The sequence below is a fragment of the Nanorana parkeri genome, unplaced genomic scaffold, assembly GCF_000935625.1.
Source record: "Nanorana parkeri isolate BGI_ZX_2015 unplaced genomic scaffold, ASM93562v1 scaffold1726, whole genome shotgun sequence".
Lineage (NCBI taxonomy): Eukaryota > Metazoa > Chordata > Amphibia > Anura > Dicroglossidae > Nanorana > Nanorana parkeri.
Genome location: NW_017307994.1, coordinates 275,911 through 295,818, shown reverse-complemented (window position 1 = coordinate 295,818; position 19,908 = coordinate 275,911). Strand labels below are relative to the sequence as shown.

The 19,908-nt window shown below is 39.0% G+C and overlaps 1 protein-coding gene across 2 annotated transcripts in view; it reads right to left on the bottom strand.

Annotated features, from left to right (window-relative positions):
* Positions 1-7,146: 7,146 nt before the first annotated feature.
* The window catches only part of MSRB3 (methionine sulfoxide reductase B3), an 82,291-nt gene continuing 69,529 nt past the window's right edge, over positions 7,147-19,908 (bottom strand). For both annotated transcript variants that reach the window (XM_018571286.1, XM_018571287.1), the window contains 2 exons: positions 9,905-10,002; positions 7,147-7,834 (listed from right to left, as the gene is read on the bottom strand). In XM_018571286.1, the coding sequence (XP_018426788.1) occupies positions 7,679-7,834; positions 9,905-10,002 (254 nt within the window). In that variant the 3' untranslated portion in view covers positions 7,147-7,678. The remainder of the gene's footprint in view (positions 7,835-9,904; positions 10,003-19,908) is intronic.

Genomic DNA, 19,908 nt, shown 5'->3' with positions numbered 1-19,908 from the left:
CTTCAGGATACAGATTACACAAGAGGGTAGAATAGTGAGTAACAATTATATTTAAAGTGCAGTAACCTATATCAACCAGATTTTAGTATGATCTAAAAATATGTGTTAAATATTGATTCTCTGGGACATAACACTTTGCAAATTGCCCTTGTTAAACAATCTATTTTCTCTTGTTTAGAGTTTGTATTATTTATGCTTGTGTAGTTTTCTCTCCGTCACTTGGTTGGATTCTGACAAAACTGGCCATTGTGTACAAATTTGTGTGACTGTGTGCAGGACCACCAACTAAAAGTTCTATGTAACTCAGAACGAGGTAGTTGACACATTATGATTATGAAATGCAGTAGAGACAAACACAATCTTCACTTTCAGAGACTGTCTCCACTTTTGGAACTTTTAGGTTTTGACGTGTAATATACAGTATTATGGAAGTGTTTTCTTCTGAATGTAAAGTAGCATGACTGATGACCAGAGTTCTCTATATAGTGCCCATGGTATTCAGTCAAAAAGTAGTACACCCTGCAAGTTTGTAGGGAGGCTCGGTTTCTGTGAAACTGTTCAGGTATGTCATCATAACTGGGAAAAATGAAATGGACACATGGGTTATGTCACAATTTCTTGCATGTATTGCACTTGGATGATTCTTGCATACCTGCAAGAAACATACGCTTTTTGTTAAAGATACCCTTTTTTTTACCTAAAAGGGTCAGTTAAAGGTTAAAAGGATGCCCCAGGTATGCATTTTCTTGAAGAGGTTTCACACATTGCCCACTGAAAGGAGACCATGTGGCACACCCAGAATATTGTGGATTGATTATATTTCTCAGCTGGTCAGCAATTCCTCAGAACACCTAATCTAAAATTGTGTTGCATAACCTTTTAGAGGTAATCACTAAAAACCAAAGAGATTTCTGTAGCTCTCAGTGAGACTTCTGCAGCTGCCAAAAGCTAGTTTGGCCCACTCTTCTTAAGAAAACAGCTCCAGCTGTCTCAGGCTTGAAGGGTGTCTTCTGCAGACTTCATGCTTTAGCTCTTTCCATACGGTAGATAGTTGAATATTCAGATCAGGGCTCATGGAACGCCACTTCAGAATAATCCAATAATCCATTTTTTTCTTAGCCATCCTTGGGTGCATTTAGTGTTTGGGATCATCATCCTGTTGGAGGACCCATGACCTGCGACTGCGATAGAGCTTTCATTGTGCCCTGCAAAGATTCAAGGCAACCCATTCCAGGCACAGCAAAACAGCCCTAAAACATAACTGAGTCTCCTCCATGTTTCACAGTAAGTACAGTGTTCTTTTCTTTGAAAGCCTAACTTTTCCATCTGTGCACACTGAGTTGTTGCTCCAAAAAGCTCCAATTTACTCTAATCTGTCTAAAGGACATTCCCCCAGAAACATTGTGACTTGTTAAAGGAGAACTATGAGGTGAGTGATTTTCACTCAACCTCATAGTCCGAGCCGATGTTTGACAATGAAACCGTCACACGTCGGCACAATAGATCAGGAAGTGAGCGAACACATACCGTCGCTCACTCACTTCTCGATCATGTCCCTGCAGAGAGCCGTAACTGTCAGTCACCGCTCCCCACAGGGATTCCCCCCCCCCCTGTCCGATCCTTCAGCGCTGACTGGAGGAACAGATGGGGGAGGGGGCGGGTACAGCTGGCTCTGCCTCTAGATAGGCCAGCTGTCAATCACGGAGCTGGGTGGATCTCAACAGTAGTGGCAGTCTGAGTATATTGGGAGCAGTAGCTCGCGGTATACTGAGCCTTGGGTCACGGGAGGACGCTAGTTTATGTCCTCCCGTGACCCTTAGTAGAACGATGGGGGAAAAACACTCCTTTAATATGCATTTTAGCATATTCCAGTCTGGCTTTTTTATGTTTTTCTTTTGACAGTGGAATCTTCCATTGAGTATTCCTTGGCTCTTTGTGTACTATTCACACTATTTATGTGTAATTTACCTTTTTTAGCCCACGGAGTTTGGCTACACTTCCATGGCCCTTAAACTTCTAATAATATTGGCAACTATATTTACAGTGGCATCAAGCTGCTTGCAGATGGTCCTATAGCCTTTATCTTTGACATGTTGGCCTATAATTTTCTTTCTGATCATCTCTCTCTTTGATTTCTCTGGTCTATGTTCAGTGTGGTGCACACAATAATACCAAACAGCATAGTGACTACTTTTCTCCATTGAAATAGGTTGACTGGTTGATTACATGATCGGAGACATCTGTGATACAAATGACAGAAAATAGTTTGAAATATCACTATGATCCAATTATTTATACTTTTTTCTCGGGGTATCAACAAACCGTCCAGATCATTTTGAAGTATATTTGTAGAACAAGCAATGATGTATTGCGTTTCAGACTTTCTTTGCGTTACTCTATTAAATAATTGCTTTTAATTCCATCACTTTTCAGGAGGAATAAAGCATTGTTTCAAAGAGCTGTAAGGGAAGAAATCCATTGGATAGAGTGGAAATTGGATTGGTGGAAAGACAAGTCTTGTTTACTTAAATGTGGTCTACTCTGTCGTTAAAGTACATCTAAAACAAACATTTTATATAGTACTAAATGTATATATATTTTATTTTTTTCTGGCTTTTTTTCCTTTGTTTGCTTGGTGGTCCTGCCAGTAACAAACTTCCTATCTTAGGGTAATAAAGTTCACTAACTACACTGTATGCAAAAGAAGCGTTGTTAACCTAACACAGGTCTACAAAGGACCACTCAGTCTCCGTAACATGGGGAAGGCTGAGAATGTATTAGCCAGTTTGCTTTCCTCTGTATAGAAAAGCAAAACATGGACTGAGACAGACTTTTCTTGCTAGACCTACAAAATTGTTTGTATAAGTTGCTGGTAAAATATCTACCAACCTTTTACAAATGCACTCATGCAATTTGCAGCTGATTAGTTTGGAACATGTTTTTATTATACTAATTATTTAAAATGTATTTTTCAAATATATTTTCTATTCTAATTTAATTTTGAATGGTTCTGTCCTTTTTTTTAAATTGGAAAATCGCATAAATCACAGCAACTAATTAATGTGAACCCTTTCGCTGCCAAGCCCTCCGGAATGCGTTTAACCTCAGTTGGCCACACCATTTTTGCAATTTTCCCCATTGTTTTGATTTTCTATTGCTGCGTTGCTAGCGTTTGTAAAAGATCCCCCAAACCATATATTTTCTCAAATTTTCACACTCCTAGGTATATTGTTTGAAGCCAAATCTTTTTTCTTAGTTTTGAATAGTGTAGGGAATTTTGTTTTACCATCTGCCTGTTTCCCACTGAACAGATCTCCCATCATTTTCTGTCTTGAAGACATGACACAAAATGAGAGGATATCTTATGAAAGTAAAAAAAGCATTTTTAGTATTATTGTGATTGAGTAAACTGGGGTAAAAGCAAAGCCAAAAACGCCTTCCCAAATTTGGCATTGGGATCAATTTACTAAAGGTAAATAGGCTGTTAACTTTGCAAGGAAAGTTTACCATAGCTTAATGATAATTTGGAAAATTACTTTGCAAAGAATATCCGATCATGTACAAGGAAAATAATAAAACAAAACTGTATTTTTGCTTACACATGATTGGATTTTGGAGGTCAGCAGAGCAAGTGAACATTCTTTTGCAAAGTGAACAGCCTATTTGCCTTTAGTAAGTCAACCCCAGTGTGCCTATATATGCCTCCAGAGTAGAAGCAGTGTTGATTTCATCTTGTACAGTCTGTGAAATTCTTGCCTTTTGTGCATTTAGAGTAGGCCTGACAAACCACAGAACATCTGTATCTTTAACTGAAAGTCTGAATCTTCCTCCATTATGTCAAAAGCATTGGAACCTGACTTGACAGAACCTGACTTGCAGAGACAAAATGATCAAGCTGAGAGTTTGAATCCCTAAACTCGTTAAAGAGACTGTCACCAGACCATTCATTTATAAAAAAAATTCCCATGATATTTTTACCTTTTAAAACCTTACTTGTCACCCTGGACATGCTGATGCTGGGCACTGCCATCTTAGATGTGATGTCAACAGCCCCGGCAAACTCAGAGCTTTCACTCAAGTCACATGCTATACTATTCCCCTTTGCTTCTATCCCGGCTGCTAAAGAAAAGGTTGTGTAGGGAGGTGAGGGGTGGAAGAGCTGGGCCAGCACAGAGAGTAATTGGACACTGCCAGAAGAGGATAGAACTATGATGTGCAAGGAGAAAGGGGTGCTGTGTTGACTCTTCCTGGAGTAGTCACATTTTCTAGCAAGTTTAAAGATGCATTGTGTTTTTACATGTACGTTGGAACTCTCCTCTATGACCCTATCTTTAGATGTGGTGTTTTATATAAGACAGAAAGCTTTTTTTGCACAGACTCCACAGAGCCAAGACTCTACTTCACCTCTTCGACCTCTAACTTTTTAAAATATACTCAAGCTGAAAAACTATAACAACATTTTAAAGTCATGCCCAATAATTGAGTCACCATAATATTTAACTAAGGGAAGATTCACATTTTAGAGATTAAAATTAAAATTAAAAGTTAAAGCACATTACCTTGCACGTTGCATTAAGGCAGCCCATTCATTATGAATAGGCTGCCAACACACCACAATGGATAAAAAAACGCACATCCTTTTTTAGCAATGCAGCTCACCACAACACAAAGGTATATGCATTGTGGTCCACAGGCACTTCACTGTATAATGGCACCTCAATGCACCGCACATATAGCAAGTGTGTCGCCATGTGAATGGGTCCTCATGTACACATTTTAATGTTGGCTGGATGAGTTAAAAGAGAACTATGGGGTAACCTTTTATCCCATAGTTCTCTTAAGGGTCACGGGAGGACATATGCCAACCATATGACCCAAAGCGCAGTATGTAGAGAGCTACAGCTCGCTATATACAGAGAGCACCGCAGCCGGGACGGATCCCGACAATGCTGTTGAGATCCACCCAACTGCGTGAGTGACTGCTGGCTCTGCCTATCTAGAGGCAAAGCCAGCTGTGCCTGCCCCCTCCCCGTCTGTTCCTCCAGTCAGCGGAGTGGGGAGGGAGGAATCCCTGTGGGGAGCGGTGACAGTCATTGCTCTCTGCAGGGAGATGATCGGAAAGTGCGCGAGCGACAGTAAGCTTTCGCTCACTTCTCGATCTATCGAGCCGACGTGTGACAGTTTCATTGTCACACGTCGGCTTGAACTATGAGGTTGAGTGAAAATCACTCACCTCATAGTTCTCCTTTAAGTTCCACTCCTGTCAGACCTCAGTTCAACATTTAACATGTAACATTTGCCATTCAACCAGTAATCTGCAACAATTCTCGGAAGCCTGACCTAAGGTTCTGTAGCTTGAGGCAAATTGGGTAGATACCCTAAATACATTAAAGGGAATGCACACTTCCAATGCAGCAGGTAGATCGTCATTTTTCTGCAGAGGTAAGCCAAAAATAACAAATAACAAATTGAAAAAGCAGGTAAGCAGTTACTGTTGTTTTACGCTTCAGTAGCGACAGGTAAAACACAGAGGCTAATGGGGAGAGGGTGTTCTTAATCTTTCTTTGCTTCCTGTCCCTTAATAGGTGGGTGAAGCAGTACCTCAGTAAGGGTTCTCATAGAGGAAGATATGGCTATGTAGTCAATTATATGCAAACGTTTTTTATACAGAAAACTGTACAACATTCGCGCAATGCAAAATACGTAGGTCCAAACTTTATTTTCATTTTTTTTCCAGTAATATATATCTTTGTAACAGTCAGAAAATATATATCTTCTAAAAATAAAAACACTTGGTATTTTGCTTACATGCACACATTTTATGCAGAAGATTTTCATTAGAGCTAACATTGTTGTAAATAGTTATACATAAACTTTTCAATTGAATTCAAAGCTGTCTGAATATTTGTTTGCATTTTAATGCCTTGAGACTGAGGTTATTGTAAAGCTGCAGACCAAATTTTGAAAAAGTAAATAGTTTTGTATATTTCATAATATAATGTCATCAGTGTAACGAGCTATGTGAATGTATTCTGATAAAGAAGAGGTTTTTATTATCCGATTTTTATTAGGTTGAAGCCTAAGGACGGACATTTAAATAAATGTCACTTTTTAATATTAAAAATGTCATTTTATTCTAAAATTTCATACAAATGCACTTTGTGTAGTCAACAAAAGTGCATTTTGTTTTCTCCTAAAAAAATGAGAAACAAATCAGATGTGTTGATAGATATCATTTAAATATATAGTCTTAATTACCATTTTTGGGAGGGAACTTGTGCTGGTAATAAAAAGTTAAAGCTGAGCTAATGTTTGTAAAGCAGCTCTGAGGAATACCTTTGCTTTCTGAGCGCCCCTGTACATGGAACACTAACAAGGCTATTCACAAAAGGGTGAAGAGTTTGGAGAAGACAGGAGAAGTGAACAATCTAGGACAAAATAGATGATTTGGAAACATTCTCCAATTCAGCTCACTTTTCAGTTCAGCTATTGTGGCCTAGATTGTTCACTTCTCCTGCCGTCTCCAAACTCTTCACCCTTTTGTGAATAACCCTGTAAATGTCCTATACACTTAGGTAGTTGCATTTTTCTGACTCAGGTGTCATGTTATGTTATGTTAAAAAAATCTTCCCTGCAAGCATTACTTCTGAAGTTTCTGTGAACTGCATCTTGCTCCTCCGTGCATTAATAATAATCAGGTCAGTCTGATTCACCAATCTGCCTAAACAGTAATGGTTCCATGGAGGGTGCTGAAAATAGCCATTTTAAAATGTCCTACCATCCAAAGAAAAGGAAAATAATCTCCAGCACAAGTACAAAATTCTGCGTCCGGTTGTAATGCTGCAAAAAGATGACTTATTTGTGCGACAGCAGCAGTGTCCCTATAGTGCTCTGACATGCCCCCAGCTGAATAACAGCTAGAGCTTTCAGAGCTGTAGGACTGACCCAGTGTGTGTGTGTGGGGGGGGGGGGGGATTTTATGTTTTCAGACAGCTGCAGAGAGACCACTGCTTCCACACAGACAGCAGCAGTCACAGTTTAATTTTAAAATGTTTACAGGGCAGGAAGGACACAGATAGGTGAAGAAATGTTAAATGATAATTATATATAAGTAGAAAAAAAGAATCCATAATAAATACATTCTATATTGAAAATGTTACAATGTCACACTTCAATATAACAAAGCCTTCCTCCCCACTTCCACAATTTTTGGTCTTCTTTTATAGAGATGCTTTCAATATTTCTGTACCAATGGCGCACCATAGTGTCATGGAACATGGCATACAGTTGTGCATTAGCAGCATTAGTCCGATAAAGAAAAAAGTCAGATGTTAAAAAATAAAGAAAAACAAATGTTGTTTCTTTCTTAAAAGAGACCATGATATGGTTCATTTTAACTTTCTAACATTTACACTTTGGACCATTGTATAAGAAAAATAATCTATTAATACCATATTAAATTCTCCAACTATGATACAGATATATTTTTACAATCTGTGATAGTCTTGATAACAAGTGGATTAAAAAATAATGTTTGCAGGCAAAAAATAATGTATGGAAGATAGTAAATGTAAATAAAGAATATTGTTCCTAATGTAAGGATTAGTATGTCGAATCCACATAATGGCTGTTAAACTACAGATCCGATGATCAGAAAGCTTTATTGTTGGGTCTGCCTTTACAGTTCCGTCTTTGGAGATGCTGCTGAATCGCTAGTTCCTTCGGCACCACCTGATGCCTCTGCTATGAAGTTCAGTGATGCTGAATTTATACAGTATCTTTTACCCGTTGGACGGGGACCATCCTCGAACACATGACCAAGATGGGCACCACACTACAAAGGAGCAAAGTAAAATTTGTAATTTGATAGCAGAGAAAATTATTTCTGTATTTTTAAGTTTTGAAAGTTGTTAAAAATACACATTGCATAATAATACAATAAATTATATCACTAAAAGAGCACCTGTAATGTTTCAGAAAGTTGTATGCTGCAAATGAGATGTGTAGAGAATGTAGACCTTTCCCTCTTTTTTACATTTATTAACGGTTTACTCTTTTTGGAAAAATGATTTGAAGCCATGTGCACTCATCCTAGCTAAGTCCTACAGTATATCAATAAGCTCTGCCTGTGTTGCATATAGTCACTAAAAAAGTGTTAAACTGTAGTGGGGTTAAAAATACTAACCCACTGCTTCCATTAAATTTCAGCTCACTGCAGAATTCTTCTAGGGCCCTCAAACATGCTGTATTATGCAAATGTTTTTGACTCATTATTATGAAGAGCACCTGACCAATAGTAGAAGGAATGCTGCCCTTCCAATCAGTTGATATTTGTATTACAGAACACCCCAGGTTTACATGTTTAACACTACATTGAACTACTACATTGAATTACGCCTAATAACCATATCCATCTAGAAGTTTGTAAACTAATTTATTGAAGATGCCCATAGTATGTTCTTCCTTAATGCAGTGACACAATTTCACTCAGCCCTGTGAATATCTACTTCATGTGTGACAACTTTCATAGAGCCTGCCTTCTGAACTACAATTCCATGTCTGAAATTCCCACAATGTAACATCCTCATTGCTTACTGGAAGCAATGCATGATGGGATTGTAATCTTGAGTAATCGAGATTGCATCACAACAAGCTGCAGGGAAAGAGACGCAAAGCACACTGGGAAAGCTGTTGAAAGTGATGGGCAGATGGAAACAGCACTTACTACATAAAGGGATTTTGTTCAAGTAAGCTTTGATTGCATTATCAAAAACAACTCTAGTATATATTCCTATTACAATTCTGATGTTATTCTAATGTTATAACAGGATAGTATATGATATGAACAGTAATAATATTTTAGAAAATCTCATGTCACAGTGATGTTCTGAGATGCTGAATGACAATTGAGCCAGTCACACTGACTGTTACCACAGCGTATACTTGGTGATTTTCCATTGTACCAAACCATAAAGAGGCACATGGAACAGTAGACCAACACTTCCAAATACAGTAAAGCCTGCGTTTTTAGAAGAACCAAGTTCATAGTCTATGTCCCGTAGCCATTCTCTTCACAGCACTTGTTTAACACTTACATAGAGGTGCTCTTTGACAGTGCTGATCAAACCTGATGCACTTAGGAATTGTTTTACTTTTAGTCTGGAAGTATTTGAGTTGCCTGTCCACCATTGTTATTTCAGTGAGAATCAGAACAACTAGTCCATTCCTATAAAAGCGGACGTTTATTTAGCAAGGGTTTAACCTTGTCCTTAATCATGGCCCCATGGTTGGCTGCCATGACTCACAGTGTGAAATGGACACAACACAGCTAGAAATTACTTGGCTATTCTGGTGTTGGAAATCAGCAAAATAAAGTTTGGCTTTTATGGGAGTTGACAAGTTGCGTTGCTCCTTTCAGATGATTAATTACATGTTTTAGAGCACACATATTGTATACCTCATTGGCTCCTGGGAGGATGTTTGAGCATTGCATACCATCCGACATTTTAAAGAGAAAAAAGGTACATCTTTCATTCCATAGGAACTGGTATGTATATTTCAAAACTGGTTTGTACCAGATGAAACAGAACCATTTTTTTTTAACTTTAAAGCCAAATAAATAAAAGAGGCAAAGAATAAAAAAACTGTATTGCAACTACTGATGTGAAAAAGGAAAGATAACCGATTGTGCCTGTGCTTCATATAGAAATGTAGAAAATCAAGACAGAGTAGTGCAATGGACGACAACTTTACCTTTTCCATTTTAAAAAAAAATGTTGCTTTCTTCAGCCTTTGTTTGAAAGCAGATTGATGGCTGTTACATGCATTTTCTAGGCATCCAGCACATGAAAATTTGTATCTCGCTTCATGGACCTTGAAACGGTTTTAAGACCTGAGTACTGACCTGATTGCAGCTTGCTTCTACTCTGTGCATCCCGTATGAAAAGTCATCAGCATATGTTATTGCTTCTGGATTCACAACATCAAAAAATGAGGGCCAACCTGCAAGAGCAGCATAAGACTTTATGTGTGGAAGTTAAGAAACATCAGAGAAATTAACCCAAACCCTTTAATTAAACTAATAGTATGATATGTGCACAAACATTATGGTATGTACAGAAACATTTCTCCATATTTATGGAACACAAAATATTACTATTGTGATACCAAACATGTCTATATACTTAAAGGGGCTAAAACTCTAAATTACAAAATGGATTAGAAGATGTTGAAACAGTTACAGTCATCAATGTAAATGGTTCTGAAGCCTATCACAGCTAAGGATAACCAAGATAAAGTCCTGGCCTTAGGAGCTTCTTCCTACACACCACTAATTCTATCTAAGGATGCTGCAAGCAGCTTCTCTAAAGCCTCCCACACAAAATGTTGATAATGGATTGTGTCGAGGGGCTTTTCTTTGTTTCAAGCCGGTTTTATATCCCAAAACAAGTCTACAGGAAAGTAAAATCTGCATAAGGTAGTTAAATGCTGGTCAGAAGGTGGTCAACAGCAGGTCCAATGAACCTTTCAATTAATTTTGAATGCTCTCAGAAGCGTCTCAAACTGACACCATCGATGCAAGCCCAAAGCCCGTTGACACAAGTTCTAAGGATGGCAATACATAGGGCTATAAAAACCTTCTTATTTTTGGAATTATTTTGTAATCATTGGTTATCTACTGACCACATAGATATTGCCCTTATCCTGTCAATCTTATTGCCCTTATCCTGTCAATCGCTGGATGCGAAGAAGCATTAGTTACTTGGTGTCATTGATTATAGACAGGAGTTTTGAAGTCATAGAGATGAAAAAACAAAGTGCAGACAAAAACTAAACAGGGTACAAAAGATTTATGAAGGTAAATATAGTATGTGGCCACTTATTGTACATTGGATAATTATTGGGTGAAATTATACTTTAAGATTATTTCTTAATACACTTTACAATAGCAATACTGCAGAAGATATCAGCAATAATATATGGTAATATATTCTATGGAATACTGTGCATGCTGTACATTCCATCATAATCTTAATAATGATGTGCATATTTATTTTAATTTATGAGAACTTAGTTGTGCTGTAATATTATATCTTATTCAAAATCTGAAGAAAAATAGACGATTGTCACAGGAAAAAAAGTCCATTAGATGGTGCAAAAGAGCTAAAAATGTGACTACGGCACTGACATATTAAAAGGAGTTTAGTAGAATTCCGTATAATCATTTTGCCCAAGGCATTCCAGCCTTACATGATACGCATCACTATTTGTGGTATCCAGTAATTCTCTTTACAGAACTGCAGTGGTCAGTATTAGTTTACTTTAAATTTACTATCTAAAGTTTAATTTACTTATATAGTGCCTTCCCTGGTTCCCCCTTTCCCCATCATCAAGATGCTAAATAAATCTGTAAATAAATGGTTTTCCATTTTCAATATATACCTTATTTATTAGGGTCTCTGTGCCTCTTAATGCAATGCAGGCAGAGCATGGCTGGTGGGAGGTGTCAGCAGGGTACTGAATATAGCTTCCTGAAAACATTACAGCACCTGTCTCAGTACTTTTCTCAAGAGCCCCCAGCCCTGAAGTAAACAGTGGGCTGGATCTTGGGAGGAGTTATGCAAATATTAAAATGTCTTGATGAGTGGATGTCAGTCTGGAGGAGTGTGAGTTCCTAGGAAGGCTGCATTTGTCTGCAGACTGCCCTAGGTAAAGTCTGCATGCAATGTTGAGCCTCTATGGTTGAAAGAACTGAAATCCAATGAATAAAAGGGGTGGGCCAGGGATAGTATAGTACAGCTATAGTATAGTATATAGAGATAGTATAGTATGATGCTGGACGCCCTCCATCCAGGAAATGAGGCAGACTCAATCTGACTTGCTGAAGCTTCTAGTGCACACTGTGAGAGGCTCAAAGTGTGCAGTGCAATCAGAGTTAAGCCATTTCAGCACAGGAGAAGTACAACTACAATAATACAACTGAGCAAGGTAAGTGTGGAGTTTGGCTTTAACTGACAACACAAGGATCCACTGTTTTTGTAAATAAGACTTTTATATTAGTCATGGATAATTTTGTCAATTTTTAGTAGATTATTTGAACAGATGTTATTTAAAAATAACATGTAGTAAAACTGGGGATTGTGTAGTAGAACAGACCATAGATTTCTGGTCTAACAGTCCCAGGGAAGGGAAATTAATTACCATTACTTTGGTGGCTTCTTTTGGCATACAAATAGACTAGCCTGTAAGAATGCGTAAATATCTCAGTTTTAGTAAAGGAAAGGGCAGTTATCAATGACTAGTATAAAAGGCTAATTTACCAAAATAATGTAAAATGTCCGTAGACATGCATGAAATCTGCAGCAGGTGCCCCACCCAGAGCCTTCTTTACAGCAGGGCAAAAGGGGCAACTGCCCTAGGCCCCATAATGTACAGTCTGCAAGCATCTATCTACCTGCCCTGCAGTGTCAGCTCCATTCACACCTAGACATTTTGTCGCTCAAAGCCAAGCACAATAAAACGCTCAAGACAAGGAATCCCATTCATTTCTATGGCCCCTTTTCACACCTGAGCATTTTGTTGCATGTTTTGTTGCACAAAGTTTCCCACTGAAGTCTATGGGACCAAAAAGCTCTGTAATCTGCCAAAAAATAGCCCATGTACTTTTTCCAGGGACAGGCATTTTTCTGCTTGCAACAAAACGTTGAGGAGTGAACAGGGGCCAAGTGAACAGGGGCCATAAAAATGAATGGGATTCCTTGTCTTGAGCGTTTTGTCGCGCTTAACTTTGAGCAACAAAACACCTAGCTGTGAACAGGGACTAACAGCAAGGCACCTCTCCTAAATTGCTTGGCAGGACTACCCAGCTAAGGAGAGAGATTCATCATGCAAGTTTAAAAAATCAAACCACCCCTTATTTAGCAAAGGATTTCTCTTCAGTTTTCTGTGTTTGCAAACCCCTGAGCTGCAATGTTAGGTTGTCAAGCGACATAATTTTGCATAGGTGTGCAATAGAATTACCAATGAACCTGTGCAAGTTTTCAACTTAAAGGGGAACTACAACCTCCTATTCTTTACAACCAAGGAAGGTGCCATCTTAGCCTCTATTTGGATTGCAGTTGCCATGGTGCTGCACATGTGATCAGCTATGACACCAGCCATTTGAGGGCTTAAAAGTTTGGTTGAGAGCTGAAATAAGCGCAGTGACAACCTTGGCTGTTGGTTTGCCTTAAGGCCTGGTTCACACCTGAACGTTTTGTAGCGCGTTCAATGCTCGACGAACGCTCTACAAAACGCTTAAACATCTAAATCCCATTGTATTCAATGGGTCTGGTTCACACCTTGCCGTATTTCTGCCCGTCCGAACGCGATACAAAACGGCCTCCGCCCAAAGAAGTACATGTACTTCTTTGGGGCGTTTTGATCTCGTGTTTCCATTAGGATACAGCCAAGTAGCCCACGTAAACGCGCGTTTGTCGCGCATTTTTTTTACCGCGAATCGCGATAAAAATGTGCGCCGCGAACCGCGCGACCAACGCGCATATTCAATAGGCCTAGGTGTAAACCCAGCCTTAAAGTAACTGTTTTGGGAGACATACATTGGTGGGTCTAGTTCTGCTTTAAAACACAAGCACCTATGAAATGGCCAACTGATAAAATTCCTCTGGTCTTTACCTGTATAATATACCAATTTGTTTTGCTTTATCATGTCATTTAAAAGTATTAATTTCCAGAAAAGAAAGGGCACATGATTTTTCTAATACTCTTTTTAACTTGCATGTTACCTCACTTTAAAACACAAAGACATGAGAAGGCTATCCAGTGGCATTCTTTGTGAATAGTTAAATGGTTCAATATATGTGAAATTCTAGATTGCGTTCCTTACATCAAGGGACTGATGAAAACCTGATGGAAAGAGGCATGTGAACTAAAAGCCAGTGGTGAACTACAGAGGTGATTCACAGGATTAGCCACAAACAAAGCCATAAGGAAGCGCACACATTACATATAAAAAATAGGCAGGAGGCTGCAAACCGGGAATAAATAGGTTAAAAAGCTGAAGAACATTTCTGAATGGAATTACTCTAGCCAAAATGAAAGGGATCAATTTCCTTGAAAAACAGGAGCCGATCTGTGACCTTTCTCCCCAGGTATTTTACACACAGTCCTCCAAAAACATCCATTTGCACATTACAGTAACTGGTTCAAGGAGCCAGCGAAAACTACAAAGACAAGGAACTCTAGTGAAGGAAAGCCTTAAGGGAATAGAGGCATTCCATGACTCATGTTCTGAAAATCCCTAGCAATACTCAATAGACAAAAGCAATAAAGGGCCACACCACAAATGGATGAATATGCTAGAAAACTGGCCATAGGCACATAGCGCAGGACGAGTCAAAATGAAATTATTAGGGCATTCACTAAATTGATGTGCATTTAATGCCTTAGGCTTTATTTTTAATGATATCACTAAGGTCTTTTTGGATGTGATTACCTCAAATAACATAATTTTTTAGTTGTATATTATTTTCATTTTAATACAGATTTTATTTGATAGAGTATTTTAAACTTTTATTATTCCGATTTTTGTTCGGACATTTTAGATTATGTAATAAAAGTACAACTTTGGACAAATCATTTTTAATGTTGCATAGAGTAGGGAGAGGTTAGAACCTCTACCAGTTTTTTCTCTTCTGCTGGGAAGATTTTTCCCTCACTTTTCCTGATGACTAGGATTGGGACAGGGATTATCCAACGGTGACACAGCAATAATAACACTTATAATAGGAGACTGGTATAGGGTTAGGAATTTGGATAGATTCCCTGTGACCTCCTGTTGTGTGCTACCAATTATCAGTAGAAGAATAAGAAATAAGGGGAGATGTCCCCAGTGGTCACAAAGAAAGCGATAAAAACCTAGGAAGTCTAGCGAAAGTGTGGGGCGCTGGATCACCAGTTCTGTTTATTATCTTGGTGCTGGTCCAAAAGCAAATAGTTTTCTTAGGCAGTTTTCAAAGCATTAAAGGCCTTAGCTTGGCACATATCTCGGGTACAAACTGATATGCAGGGAGGAAAGTGCTGGACACTTATTTGTAAAGGTTAGATAATTCTTTTCTTAAATGTTACATTCAGTAACTGTCAACACATTTTGGGGATTCAAAGCTATTACTTATAAGCTTATACTGGGATGATGTATTTAGCATTATTAGCATTAGATGTATTAGCATTAGACAATAGTGTGGCAGTATATTTGTCCATGATTACTCCATATACTGTACATCAGCCCTGTATAAGCTTTGCCTTCAACATTTGCCAAGCTCGGATGAAGAGGGACTCTTTGAAACCCCAAAACGTGTTGGCTGCTACCGAATGTGACTTTTAATAAAATAATTTTCTGGATTTTACAAATAAGTGTCTGCTGCTTTCCTCATCAGCAATTGAAAATCAGAGAGGTTCTAATCCTAACCCAATCTACTCCAAAAAGTATTATTGCCATCTGTGTCCCTTGTTTCTCTCCCAGTGGTACCAGTCACAAGGACAAAAAGTGAGGGTAAATCTGCCCAGAGGGGACAACGTTAGCAATAAAAACTTAACCGAGGTTCTAACCCTTTCCAGCACTATCCAGAAGAAAACAAAAATAGCTTTTAGGTGGAGCTGCCCTTTAGTGTAATGAAGCCAAATAGGAAACAGGGCAGATGTTGTACAAGCTTCAATTGCCTATTTTTATTACTGACAGTGTTGTTTGTTTCTTCCAGCACTGGCCGCAAATCAATGATACGCAAGTATTAGGCTCTGTTCACACATAGGCGTTTTGTGGCTCAACGATAAGCATCACAAAATGCTCAAGACAAGGAATCCCATTCATTTCTATGGCCCCTGTTCACACCTGAGTGTTTTGTCACACTTACATCTATTTATGTATTTAATTATTACAATTATTTATATAGCGCCGACAATCTACACAGAGCATTACATAGTGCACATTAATTTACATAGCGCACAGTCCTTGCCCTCAAGAAGCTTACAATCTAAGGTCTCTATCTCAATGCATATATACAAGGGCCAATTTAGACCGGAGCCAATTAACCTACCACCATGTCTTTTGAGTGTGGGAGGAAACTGGAGTACACAGAGGAAACCCACACAAGCACAATAAGACAGGGTTGTATCTTATTGGTGCCAATGATGAAGCAACTTTGCTGTCACTTTGACATACCAGACCTTCTGTGCGTGAGAGACAGTAAGTGGGGAGGACTAGTGAATGCCATCTATGCCTTGATTAAAAATTGAATCCTGGAGTAGTCAGGCTATGCTAACCTGTATGCATTTTTAAGTGTATGTTACCTCTAGATGTAAATGTTCAAATGTTCATATATGTGCTCCCACTGAGGTGTGTATAAATGTAGCCACTTTTCTCTTTATTAATGAGTTTCCTATGAAATACCTGGTGATCCTGCAAGTTCTCCTCCTTTCCTGTTGCAAATTGACCATATCAAGCACGAGAGCAGATTCGTCCTGGCGTGGACAATTTGTATATTAGTGTTTCCTGCTTGGAGTTACAGTATGCCGATGCAGTGTATGCTTGTACACTAAGAGGAACCGTACTTCCCCTTCTGTGTGTGATGTCATCAACAGCCCGCCATCCTCCTATAGAAATGCCCTGTGCTATGGGGAAGAGGGAGTGAATGGCGGCTGTGCAGTCATATGACCACCAGTGTAAACATAAAAAACTTGATTTTTTTTTTAACAAAAACATATGCAATTGCACCTATAAAATACTATTTGCTCTATTTTAATGGCTTTGTACAGTAATTTGTTCACAAATACTTTGCTTACAGCAAAAATTCCATATTTTCCTACAATATCTAACATGAAACCAGAGCTGTCCCCTGCAGTATGTCTTTTCCACCACTGCTGTCTTGCATAAAAGTGTTCTGGGGACCACGTTTGTACTGTTTTGTATATTGCCCTTCCCATGAGCACTTTTCATAATTTTGCTGGTTTTAAAAAAAATCAGAGTAGCTACCATATATGCTTCTTTGGCCTTGGAGATGACCCATATATAACCTTCCCAATACATTTCAACACTACTGCAACTTCAATATCTACTCTTCTACTTTATTTTACTATGACAGAGATTGATTTTAACATCTCGTTACCTCTTGAATCTTTTACAACAGACGTGGTCTGGTGGATACTTATCTTCAAGGTTTCAGTGCTTTCTCCTATTAGAACTGAGGTGATTTGGAAACCTATTTCAACACAAATACTTAAATACTTCTATTTGTCTTCCAGACTATCCCAAAATAAAACAAGTGAAATTCTTCTGACGGTTACCCTAAACTTCATCCCCTTTTCTAATTCTAACTTGCCACCCCACTTGATTTGCCTCCCTCTACACCCAAACCCTCCCCTTCTAGTCATTGTTCATACTTTCCTCTCATCCCCTAACTAATTGTTCAGACTAGCGTAAAATTCATTAAAGAAGATGAGGACAATTGTAATCCCTCTCTTTATTGTTACAATACCACATACTTTGTATTGCTTTATTATATGTGGTCTTTAAATCCACTGAATAAATAAAGATTACATTTTAAAAAACATGCAATAAATTATGTTTTAATGATTAAAGGTAGCATAAGTGTCTTTTATATCTGCCTAGAGTTCAGCTTTAATTTCAAAGAGGCATACTTGTAATCACGCAAAATAATAAATGCACAACAATAAAAAAAAAAAAACCCCGTTCTGGGGTCTGTTTACACTCTTGTAAAGTTCATAAAAGCTAACTCAGCCTGCTGTCAACATTTGCGTAAACTCTCACTCTTTTAAACATCGCAGTTTCAGCTTTTTGAACATCTGGAAAGTTAGGTCAGATTTCATAATAGAATGCAAAAAAAGGAAGTCATGGGGCCTTGTGCAGACAGCATCTGCCGGAGAGGTTATGCAAGGCTACTCAATTGCAACAATTAACAAGGATGTTTCCCGTCACACATGTAAATAAATATTCTGAACTGGCTCATAAGTTCAACTTGGCTTCCAAAATAGCGACCATCAGATATAAATAAACAGTACATTTATGGATCTGGGCGGCTGCTATAAAAGTCTGACCAAACATGTTACAACCGTCATTGTGTACAATGCTTATGGACAAATGACTTAAGAAGGACATGTGAACATTTTTCACTGGTAGGAAGAGCAACAGCAAAACATTATACAAAAGATGTTTAACAAGGCATGTAACTATTGAGTCCATTACAAACAGCGGATAAGCCATAAGGTGGCTTACAAAGAGGGGCATTAATGTGCCTAGTAAGACCAAGAAGGGCAGATAGCCGGCTAGCTAAGTCTGCTTTCACCTGATCTGTTTATGCTTGTTATTTATCTCCCTTTGCGAGTATCTTTTCAACTCTTTTTATTCTCTTTTATTAAACAGTTTTACACGATGGAGGGGCTCTCTGTGTTTTGTATTTCAGTTTTGTGGTTTCCCTAACCTTCGAGAGCAGCCCTGAAAGTGTATTACATTCAAGATCTCCCTCTCATCTCTGACTTATGCTGCTGACTCATGTTGCTGGCGCTGATGTGTTTATTAGGATGTGATTTACATCACTTCCTGTTCATTCATTAGTTTCTCAATGGGGAGTAGCACTCTGTACAGAGGCTCCTCCCCATTCAGAAACTGGATGATAGTAAAATATTTTCTGAATGAATGGGAAGCCTCTGTGCTTTAAAAGTGAAATATCAGGGGGCTGTTTAGACTCCTAATATTTCCCCAAAGCCCCCCCAAAAGTAAAAAATAAATAAAATTAAAAAAATAAGAAATAAGAAACAATAGAGATAAAATAAAAATTAGTAAAAAAAAAATCCTGGAGACAGGGCGCAAGGGGGACGTCACACGCCTGTTGGGGGACACGCACACACACTTTTTTTTTTGCCTCGGGCGCAAAAGGAGCTGGCTACGCCTATGCTCCAGCGGCTGCCGGCTGAATGTGTCAGACGCCGCAGATGGAAAGGGGCGGAACACCTTTTCCTATGTGCAAGTCGGCCACACAAGCACCGCTGGAGGACAGGAAGCCGGGGCCTCTAGGACGCACTGGAATGTAAGCCGGCCGACTCCCTGCATTCAGGGGCGGGAGGGGGTGTGGGGTTGTATTGAAGTCAATGGCACCACAGACAGGCCCCCCGCCAACAGTGCGATCGCACGCACATGGAACGCAGGTACATTAATGCCTGCATTCCGGTCCAGTGCGATCTGCAAAAATAGTGCTTGCAGGTAAATGCAGGTGTTTTTTCACTGGTAGATCTCATTGAGCTCGTCAGTTTAAAAGTAGATCTCCAGATGAAAAATTGTGGGCACCCCTGTCTTAAAGGGTAAAATTTATTTGCTATCTTGTCTATTGCTACTCCCAAGAACTAAAGATATAATCATAGAGATCGACTGTTACCCTGCTTTTGCTATTCTTGACAGAGGAGAACCAAATTGCAGTCATCAGATGCAAACTTTGATGGTCAGAGTATAAGAAGACAGAAACACGCATTAAGGTTCAGTGCTACCCAACGTCCTACTCATATTAATTAACACTAATTGAGTAATTTAATATACTCTTCCATATGTTGCTGGCGTTTCATCATCACATTTTTGCTGGACATGTGGACCTCATAGCCTTTTGAGTGAATGGAAAGTTCCCATTGGGAACCTCAGTGCCTAGAGGGGAGGTATGGAGAGTGCTTCAAGGTAGAGAAGGCACCATCAAGCAGTTCTGAGTAATTTTGTGTGTGAATTCAAGGTTCTGCAGCATGCTTTCACCACCATTCTGCCCAATAGTGTTTGTGGCCAATTCCAAGCTCTCCATGAAGGGTTGCTTCCATTGTAATGTATGTCCCCCCCCCCCCCCCCCCCGGCACTCCCCC